Source organism: Anarrhichthys ocellatus, unplaced genomic scaffold (assembly GCF_004355925.1).
Source record: "Anarrhichthys ocellatus isolate YVR2014 unplaced genomic scaffold, GSC_Weel_1.0 scaffold39, whole genome shotgun sequence".
Classification (NCBI taxonomy): Eukaryota; Metazoa; Chordata; class Actinopteri; order Perciformes; family Anarhichadidae; genus Anarrhichthys; species Anarrhichthys ocellatus.
Window position 1 is genome coordinate 879,955 of NW_022280069.1, and position 10,375 is coordinate 890,329.

The 10,375-nt window shown below is 44.1% G+C and overlaps 2 protein-coding genes across 5 annotated transcripts in view; both read right to left on the reverse strand.

Annotated features, from left to right (window-relative positions):
• The window catches only part of otud7b (OTU deubiquitinase 7B), a 10,942-nt gene extending 5,762 nt beyond the window's left edge, over nt 1–5,180 (reverse strand). For 2 of the 4 annotated variants that reach the window (XM_031867386.1, XM_031867385.1), the window contains exons 1-5: nt 5,078–5,180; nt 4,124–4,294; nt 3,723–3,950; nt 2,215–2,316; nt 1,710–1,837 (exon numbers count right to left, since the gene is read on the reverse strand). In XM_031867386.1, the coding sequence (XP_031723246.1) occupies nt 1,710–1,837; nt 2,215–2,316; nt 3,723–3,950; nt 4,124–4,294; nt 5,078–5,162 (714 nt within the window). In that variant the 5' untranslated portion in view covers nt 5,163–5,180. Of the gene's footprint in view, nt 1–1,709; nt 1,838–2,214; nt 2,317–3,722; nt 3,954–4,123; nt 4,295–5,077 lie in introns of all 4 variants that reach the window. The other 2 variants (XM_031867384.1, XM_031867383.1) reach the window with 1 other exon arrangement.
• A 31-nt stretch (nt 5,181–5,211) lies between these two features.
• Nucleotides 5,212–10,375, reverse strand: part of rbm8a (RNA binding motif protein 8A) — a 21,059-nt gene continuing 15,895 nt past the window's right edge. The window contains exon 7 of the transcript XR_004213451.1: nt 5,212–5,310. The gene's annotated coding sequence lies outside the window, so the exon portion shown is untranslated. The remainder of the gene's footprint in view (nt 5,311–10,375) is intronic.

Consider the following 10,375-nt stretch of genomic DNA (forward strand, 5'->3'; position numbering starts at 1 on the left):
CACACACACACACACACACACACACACACACACACACACACACACACTTGCCATTTAGAGAGGGAGTGTCAAATGTCACAAAAGCATGCACTGACGTTATGGCGTCTTACCACAAGGTTACATTCTGACAATAGAGGAAAGAAATTTAACTTAACTAGTGCCTTTGCAAATCCCCCGTGTCCGTTACACGGCAGCAACAGAACCCTCACCAAGATCATGTTTTAATCTCCATATATGGACAGTTATATGTTTTTCTGCTCAGAATCAATGTCCCTGTTCACCTACATGGAACATTCAGACAAGAAAAAAGCATCCCAGTGCAGCCACAGTCCTCCACCGCTGCCCACTTTGCAGCTCCACTAGAGCAGTTTTGGTTTTTAATGATTTGCTTAAGGACACCGCTGTGGTAGCCGTTGAATAATGGCAGAACATTAGGCAGTCATTCGTGTGGCATCTCATCTGCGGGTGTCTGCACGCTGTCTGCAACCGCTTTGGAAAACATACTCGGTGTGCTGCTACGCTTGCTTTCCTTGGAAGAAGAGTCATTGTAGTCTGTCAAAATAAAAAAAGCCTTTGAAGAATGTTCTAGTGAAGCGCAGTGCGTACACGACTCAAACTTTCTCTTTCTGCAGCTCTGATAAAGAGCAGCGATAGAAGGTGGAGATACCGGCACTTACAGATAATATAGTTAAACAGTAGGGCAATGATAAGGATAAAACAATCTTAAAACCACTTTGAATGCGATACGGGTCATCAGCAGGGCTGCAGAAAGTGACAAAAATGACCAGCAACTGATGTTACCCACCTACGAGGTGGAAGGTTGTTCACCAAGAGAAGTATCGAATCAGTGTTGAAGTTTTGATATTTAAATCCTGCCAAACCTGCTGTGCAAACTTTTAAATGTTTTGTTGTTACAGCAGTTGTAGTACACGTACGTACACACACACACACACACACACACACACACACACACACACACACACAGACAGGTTTCTGCAAGATGACATTTCTGACAATGTCAACAATAACTGAACACTCCAAACTTTGTAGAGGTAGAATTGATTGCATTAATGGCCCCTCCTCCCTGGCTCAACGACACCTGAAGCACACGCCCCCCTGACAGGGCGCTCAGCAGTGGGTGAAAGCCAACCACAGAGTCGCTCTTGTTTTAGAAAGAGCTTTGTACGCTTGCCATTTTGCCTCGCTATGGTTGCGTTGTTCGCCGCTATGTCTCCCGTTCTTTTTTTTTTTGTTAGCTTCCTCTTAGATGGCACCTGGTTGCTACTTCGTGGTAGTATACCAAATGACCCAGTATTTGCCCTTAAATCTAGGCTGTGGTTATTATAGTCATCCAATTGAAATAACTTGAAGTTGCCCTGCCCGTCTCTGGTGTTGTTTACTGTTGCCACTGGGTTTTGAAAGAGCACAGGCTTGCATGGAACGCAGAAATCTAATGAACAATAGTGAGCTGTGTGCATTTGGCATTTCAAATGTTCTATTGCAGAAGTGCGAGCAGCTGCCGGCAGACAGGCTGGTATAGGAAGCGTGTGAAGGCCTTTACTTGTCCATTGTCCCTGTATATTCCCCCCCCCCCCCTTTGGTCAAATGAGTCAAACAAGCAACATTGTGAAGTTCACGAGCTTCTCCCCCACCCCCCATAAAGGCATTACAAAATTGACCTCGAGAAATGTGCAGCCTCTACAACAGACCTCTTTGTTCTGCTGGGTCTGCTGCCACCTCCACCTGCGCTTCAGTGCCTCTCGCTCCAACCCGTGATCCATCAGCGCATACAGGGACTTCCGTAGCATCAGGTCCCGGTCATGAAAGCCCCACATACCTGCATTAGAAAGCATGTTTAAAAGACACAAATCAACTTACTGAAAGACCAAAATTAACTGTAAACCAATGAAAAGCTGAACTTGTAGCCAGCTTTTGCCTTCAACCTATGAGTATCGTTTTTCAAAAGCAGAGGTTAAGCACATGAATATTACTTTACCATCTACTACCCAGGAGCACAAATGGGGCTTTAACAATGCCTGCACATTAGTTAGGACATTATTAATTTCCTAAGTGGGCCACAAAGACTAAGTGCACTGCAACATTGCAAAATGCAATTAGTGCTTAAACCAACAGTGAAGCTCTCTCAATGAATGCTAATGAAGCGTGAAACCTGCACGGTATTGGGGTCTTGTTTGAAAGGTCTGCGATACTCACCGAGCGAGGCGGCGTGTAACAGGCAATTTCCGTCTCCACTTGTTGCCAGAGGCAGCAGATTCTGACAGTTTGAAACCACTTTAGTCCACCAGTTCAGTCGCCCTGCAGGCATAGAGGGGGAAAAAAGCTTCACTCACCTGTTTGTAATACAAATATGGCGCTGCATTAATCCAAAACAGTTGCTGTAGTTCTTATCAAATAGAGAAAAGAAGATAATATTTGTATTAAAAATACACTTTCATGCTGGGAAACAGGATGTTCCACGACTCAGTGATATTATAGAATATAGAACACAGTTTTGTTTTTATGTCAGAAGTCATTTGATATATTTTATCAATAAAATAAATCATTCTCTGCTTTTCAGAGGTTAACATTGGAGAAGCCACCAGGAGTATTGGATTTTTAAAATGATCCAACCGAAAAAAACAAGCCCAGCCTTAAAGTCGTAAAGTCGGCAGCGCTGACAGCCTGTCCCTTCAGGCCTCAGCATTACGAACGTTAACAACAAACATGGCTCATGTCTGAACTCACAGCTGTCAAGCTAACAGCTGGTGGAAGACGCCGGAGACGTGCAATGAGTCCACGGGCTGCATAGGCACAGGTAGGCGGGCAGGTAGCCCGTCCAATCATTTCATTCGGCCAGAAATGATTGGACGGGTTGATTCGATGCCTGCGACAGCCACAAATACCAGATTGTTTCCTCTTATTTTGCCAGAGCATTTGATTTATTGATTGCCATCAGGATGTAATGACAATTTAAACAAATACAACCTTTATTTCTTTCTAAAACCCATTACACTAGCTTTAATTACATGTCAAATGGCTGCTGCTTGGGGTTCAGAGGGTTAAGTCATATCTGCCTCATTTTTAAAGTGTTGAGGTTTTTACACATTCGTTCCTGACATATTTTTCTCTCTGTGGCCTTGATTTTTCCTGCACCTCTATGGAAACAGCACAATCATGGCTCTTCAAGTAGAGACAACTCAAAAATGTCTTTTGAGCAGTTTAACACAGTTACGATGCAATAAATCATAAAAAGATAAGAAAAAAGAAAGATGAAAATCTGACGATTATGATGTTTTTACAGCTTCTGGCTTTGGTAAACGGTGTAGTTTTGGCGATTGTTTGAAGAAAACATGCTTTTCCAACCCGCTACCAGGTTTCGGGGTTCACAGGGTTAAAAGCAGATATGTTAACCTGTCAAGGTAAGATGTTAATGGTGCTAATAACACTGATGATGGATGGCTCTGCTCTACAGTGAGCCAGAATGCATCAGGACCATGAAACCTAAGCAGCTAAATGGAATTCAGCCATTATTAATTTAATTATTTACACCTGTGCTTTTCCTACTGTCACATGTCAAAATGTCTGTGTATGAAAAGGATTATCTGAAGCTTTACAGTGATGTGAATCCACTATAAATCTTTCCGTGCAGTAGTTCTGCATCTACAGAGTGAGCATGCAAATCAGAGAATCTCATATGTGGCTTTGTGATCGCTTCTCCTCACCAGCATGCTCCAAGGCCACCATCATGGACTGCTCGATGAGGTCCCTCTCGATGAAGCCGCGGAAGTCGTCCCGGTACACGGTGAGGTCCGGTAGTTGGAAAGTGCACAGGGGCGTGTCCAGAAGGGGCTCGGTGCTGCTACCTCCGGTGCTTGAGACGTGAGAGCGCGCCAGCGACACGATGGTGGAACTGGCGTGGGAAATGCCCCTCGACAGGCGCTTTTCTGTAGCTGCTGAAAGACGATGGCAGAGGACGTAGAGAAAAGGTGAATTTAACTATATTTTTACAAACTAAATGATCTACTACTGGTTAATGTCTGGGGCCTGCTTCCGGGTGCTTCACACCAGTGTGTTCTCACTTAACAGTGAGCCCAGCACTTTGAACTAGTGGAGCGTCCCTCACCTTGCACCACCTCATCTTGGCGGTGGAGTAGAGGCCGCCCTACCCTGGCCATCTCCTTTTCGAGTGGCGGATACGTCCTGTCCTCTGCGAACGAATACGTCAGGTTCCCAGCATGCACCTGTCGCAGCTGCTCAAAGTCACTGAGGGCAGCAGTGAAATCCCAGTTCTTGCCTACAGACGGAGAGAGAGAGAGAGGAGTAGGAACAACGTCAGTCTGAGCCACCGGGTCCAGCGGTTCTAAGTCAAGCAAATGATGCTTATGATCCTTAATTAGTTTAAATATTTACCTCGCGTCAATTCAACTATTAACCGTCTTATCTTATGTGAAGGCGCATTCCTTCGCTTGAGTAAATATCCGAATTTGGAGCACGTCTCGGCTCGCCGGCTCGCTGCTTTTCACTGCGTTGCATTACATTTTTAACCCATATTCTTATCTAGCACCTTGTGTTGCTGCTAGGCAACAGGAGCCCTATTGACTCCAGATATACCTTCCTTCTGTTAGTGGATGATTGGCTAATTAACAGTAACAAGCCAGAAGCACTGACTGAGACAGCGGTCAATCTGGCTGCTGCTCAGAAGATCACCAGCTGTCAACTTCACACTCCCCCCCCTCCCCCCCCCCCCCCCCCCTCCCTTCAGCACAGACTAAATTAAAGGATAAAAACAGAGTGGATCAAAGCGTAACTTAATTGAATGCAGTTGGTGAAGACATAACTGAAGATGTTTAACTTGATTTAGTGAAGAAAGATAACAAAAAAACAAGCCTGATTGTTCATCACAACCCTCATTATCACTCCCAAGTTTGCAGTGTTTACTGTGTGGCACCTGCACAGGACGATGTGATAAATGCATCAATTAAAATACACAGTGACTTGGGACCCACTGTTATCATTCCACAAATATAGCCATGATTAGGACAATTATGAAACTGTAATGGTGTAATGAAATACTCACCCTCTAGCAGGTCTCTGGCCAATCCTGGTTCAGCTCCAGTGGAACGGACAAAGTCGGACAGGACTGCGTCCATATCCACGGTCATGTGATCATGAATCCACCAGGTTGCGGGTTGTATCCGGGCAGAAAAAACAAAAAAACAAAAAAAAAAACACGGACTCCCTGACAGGGCGGCAAGGGAAGGGGTGAGGAGGAGCAGTCCTCTCTGCCTCGTGCTACTCTACCTGCCTCCCCTGGAAAGAGAACACAGATGAAATAAGATTAAAGCTGCAGGGGGAAACACATCAGAAGTGAGCTTAGTGACAGAGGCACACCGGTGTAATGACCCCGCTCAACCTCTTTTCAAGTGCAAGCCTGTCGTGGTCTGGTTGCTTTTGAACTAGACACCTTTCGCAGTCAAGACAACAGCTTCGGTACACAAAGTCTCACGAACTGTTTGCTCAGATTTGCATTGAAATGATTAAAAAGCCAAACGACGACCCGTGTAGGGTAGCTGCTGTCAGGCGGTGTGACGCTGGTTGTGGTTTCTGTCTTCATCCTGTTTTTTGTGGAGACGTTACGGATTCAGAAGTCATGACTATTTCAAAATCTGGACTTGAGACCAATGTGCACGGTTACCGCCTTCAGATATGACCTGTTGAATATGTAAACAGTCAAGATTGTTTTCCTGCAGCCAGAGAATCGGATCATAAAAGGTCTGCGCATAAACACCGTGTGAAAGAGAAAGCAAGGGGAGTGTTCAGCAGCCAAGATTAATGCTGTTTTCCCTGTAAATCAATTGGAGATTAATCATATCAGAAACTGATATCAAATGTCATTATTTGCTTGTCTTTGTGCCAGCAAAATCTGGATTTTTGCTCATTATATCATAATCTACAGTGATTGAAGATGTCGATTAAAGTACAGAAACATTATATATTTAGGATACATTTCAAACGGGGTAGGTAAGGAAATGGACCTCAAAGTCTAATTTGTTGGAGCCGTGTGATACGAGGAAACGGTACTCCTTCAAAGAGGCAAATCAATCAGACGATTTTACTCTTCAAATTTCCATGGCAGATCTAAAAGGACCCGCATCAGTCGGGCCCTGAAATCAATAGAGACACATTATCAAGACCGAGAGAGGGGGGGAAAAAAAACAGTCAGCATGATTGGGCGGTTGAGTTGACACAAAGGATGTGGAGGGCAATCGATGCACGGCCGGACAGAAAGAGAGGAATCTAAGTAGCTCTGGCTCAAAAAGATGCGCCTTTGGGTCCAAGCTGAGGATAAAAGCGTCCGTTTTACCAGGAATGGTATTCTGAGCGTACGCACACTTTGAGCCACTCAATCCGGAACAGTCTCAAGACCTTGTTCTGTAATATTTGTCCTTCCACAGCACTTTGCTCGCATCCTTTTTAGACTGTTTCAAACATCTGGTTTATGATAAATCTTGCTGATCAATGCAGGTCAAAAGGTGAAGGACGTCCTTCATGTTAGGGCTGCAACGCTAAATGCAACAGTATGCTATTCTCACTCGACATTGTAAGCCTTAATATGTTTTACAGATGTGAATGATGCCTTTAAATACCGCCTCCAATGAAGTATTGTTCGTCAGCACAGGAACACAGTTCTCTGGGTATTCTAATAACAAAATTGCTGTGCACACAATAGCAAAACGCTCCAGTCATTACGCTGCCTTGAAGTTCTTAAACTGCCTGATCCAGTTTGCCTGACTTTTTTCATCTACCTACAGTCATCTATTCCCATCCGTCCCATGGCTCATCCACCACCCAATGTTCCTGCCTCATCTCTGACTCAGTGAACTCCTTTCCACTGCGCCTGATGAGTCACCAGTTTACTCTTCTTACACCTCTCTATCATCCTCTCTCGCTTCGCGCTCTTCCTACCTCCCTCAGTTCCTCCATCATTATTACGGTGAAAGCCACAAAAAAAAAAAAAAAAAAGCCACGCAGGGGGAGGAACAGAAAAAAGGGCCTTTTCTCAGCCGGCAGAGTCGTTTCTAGAGCGTTCTCTGCAAAGCCAGGCATTCAGCAGCCTCCCCCTGCAGGGTCTCTGAACAGTTTCGTCAATTCTGCGTTATTCAGGTCTACCGATCACACACACCTTAAGGGACGTGGGACTGTGGTGAGTTAACCATTCGAACCACAGGGGTACCAAAACAGACTTAGACTCACACAGAGGTGTGGGTGAGACCGTGTTCTGACCGATAATAGCACTGCATCAAAACACCAGGGGTGTGTTGGAGTGAGCGTGTTGCTATAGGTACCAAAAAGAATATGCAACACGAATCAGTCCACTTTATTATCACACTCACAAAAAGGCAGAAAAAAAAAGGTAAAATGAGAAGGATTTTCCTAAAGAAACTATGTATAGACTCTCAGAGAAAATAGTCCCTTATGACCCACTAGAAGCGTGAGGGGGTGTTTGTATCTGCAGAGTCCCGCCCTCTGCCTCACTAAACAGTATAACTGGCATGATGCTGTACAGGGTCGTGATCTCTGGAAAGAGACGTCGCTGTTGAGTTTTTCAAATGTAATATTTTGGGGTGCTTTGAGCACCACGAGTGGCGTACAGACCCGTTAAACTGGAGAACAGGAAGACATCCTTAAGGCCCGTATCACTCGACAACTTTCACCCCAACAATCTAAACTGACAGAACGCACTACAGATATAAAAGAGATATTATGGAGTCATACTTCTGCTGACTTAGTGCTGTTTCTTCAACTCGGATATGGAAGGAAAACACATCCACAAAAGCGGAATTTATTTAAATGAATTAAAAGAAAAATGGCAAATCCGTGTGAAAGTCCAACATGGATAGTTTCAGTTTTTTTAATAACCCTCCAATAGCGATGCTGGAAAATCCGCGCAGCACCAATGATAATCTGTGCGGTCACTGGTCTGGCAGAATCACGCCTCTGGCTGGACTTTAAGGCGCTATGTGTGTAAGCTTGTTTGCTTATTCACAGCCCATTAAAAAAAAAAAAAAAAGAGGTAATTTATTGGATTGATTATTGTGAGAAAACACTTATTTGGCGTATTGACTACGAGCACTGGCACCGACAACACAAGGCACCGTGAACAGGGTGATAAATGTGAGAGTAGCAACACAGACCAACAAAAGGCCGGCTGTGGTCACTCTAGGCCGGTAACATCAGCCATTCCTGTGAACGCACCGCGGTGCGTTTGATGTCACGCGGCTCTCCTTCAAAAACACAACCAGTATCCTCGCAGATTATGTCCCACAAGATCTCTGGTGTAACACCAGAATATCATAAAAGGACTGATCTTTCAATGAGTCAATCTGTACGCACAGTGGAAAGGACATTTTTATCATTTATGTATTAATTTACTGGAACAGATCTGAGAGCATATTAGCAAGTCAGAATTAACCTGCATGAGCCAAGCCTTATTAAAGAGGGCTGTTGCTACGTGTCTTAGTTATGTTTACTTCCAACATTGTGAAACTTTCTTTAAATGGGTGAATTAAATCAAAACAAAAGACAGACTTAACAATGGTGGATGTGTCAGAACGTAGTCATTAAAACAGTTTAAAGCGGTTTGGACATCGAGCAACAGTGAAGGAGTGGGAGGCTACAAGTTTATCGGGTTTATTAAATACAAGATTAATTGTGGGGTGTACGTTTTGTGAATAAGGTTTACAGGGACTAGCGTTCATGAATTGCTTTTTCTAAAAGCAATATATGCATATTTTCTTATTTGATGGCCAAAATTTCAAATTTGGCAACCAGCACAAAACAAATAAATCTATACAAGAAAGCCCCCTGTGTGTGTGTGTGTGTGTGGGTGTGTGTGTGTGTGTGTGTACTACCGGCTAACATTAGCAGCGCTGCTGCCAGCGTGGGGCAGTCAGTGATTTGTGTCTGGGATGGCTGAGCTTTTGTCTGGCAGCAAGGCTTACGTAACTGGAGCTGCTGACAACACGTGGGTGCTGAGCTGTGGGCCGGGAGAATGGCCTGGATCACCGGGGGAGACAGAGAGGTCACCGGAGCCCACCGCGGCAGCCCTCGGTGGGCTGAGAGGGTCAACGCACTGCCGGGACCGCGGACACAAGTTTGTTTTTCCGCTCGCCCTCGGAGCGTTTAGAAGAAAGAAAGAAGGGGACACATTTTCCATGCTCTTCATATGGAATGCATGACATCAGAGAGGTTAGCTTCTAGGAATGAGACAGCGTGAGGTTTCATCGCGGGTCACGATAACATAAACTGGTGATCGTTTTGAATTCCCACGAATATCGTCACGAGCTGTCTAGCCATCATGGTAGGGAAGTGAAAGATGGAGCCTAACTTAATCAAATAGGCTGCAGGAATTATTATGTAGGCTGAGAAAGAACATCCTTTATTCATGCGGCTGGACCTTAACTTATGATTGACTTATTTTAGATTACAAAAGATGAGTGTCCAATATATAAAGCAATACAAATATTTGTTTCTTGTCAAAATTCAAGGTTAAGTGATTCCAGTATGTTTTAGTGCCATTTTAAGAGTTGATATCGGGATAATATTGTGAATAGTTGTTATTTTGGCCGGGATAATTGTGACTTAAAATGTCCATATCGTCCCCATGCCTATCACCTACATCTACACCCGGATGGTTTGAGTTTGAAGAAATTATCCTTCTTCCAGGAGAGTTCAAAAAGCTTAATTCTCGAGCCTGACCGAACAGAAAATAGCAAACTATATGACATGGCTTGAAATGGCAATTACTTCCCAAAGATGAAGAAAGGCTGGAGAGAAAAAGAGAAAAACAACTGGCCTAATTGTTAAGGAGCGTTGTCACCAAGCAGTAACAAGACATTTTTAGATATGACCTGCATAAAGGCTAGTCTGGTTCCAGACGTCTGAATCACAGTCCACGTGTCGGAGTTTTCTTTCTAGAATAAAACTAAATGTCAAATCAGCCGGAATATTTGACGACATGAAAGCCACAAGAAATTAGCACACACGCAATTTACCCTGCTGTTATAACTACCCAAACACTTGTATTTCTATTATTCTTTACTGTAATCATGCTATAACTCTTCACTTGTAACTGTTTTAGAATACATCGCTGTGATTTCTCGACGTGAAGCCTTCTGAGCAGCAGTTCTTGTCTTGTTTGTTGTTTTCTTTGTCTCAGACAGGATTTAGTAGTGTTGGTTCAATGTGTGCTTATCAGCCTGGGGTGAGGCCATTATTGTGAACCCACTGTTCACAGCAAACCAAGATAAGGAACATAAGAGAAACAGACACACACACACACACACACACACACACACACACACACACACACACA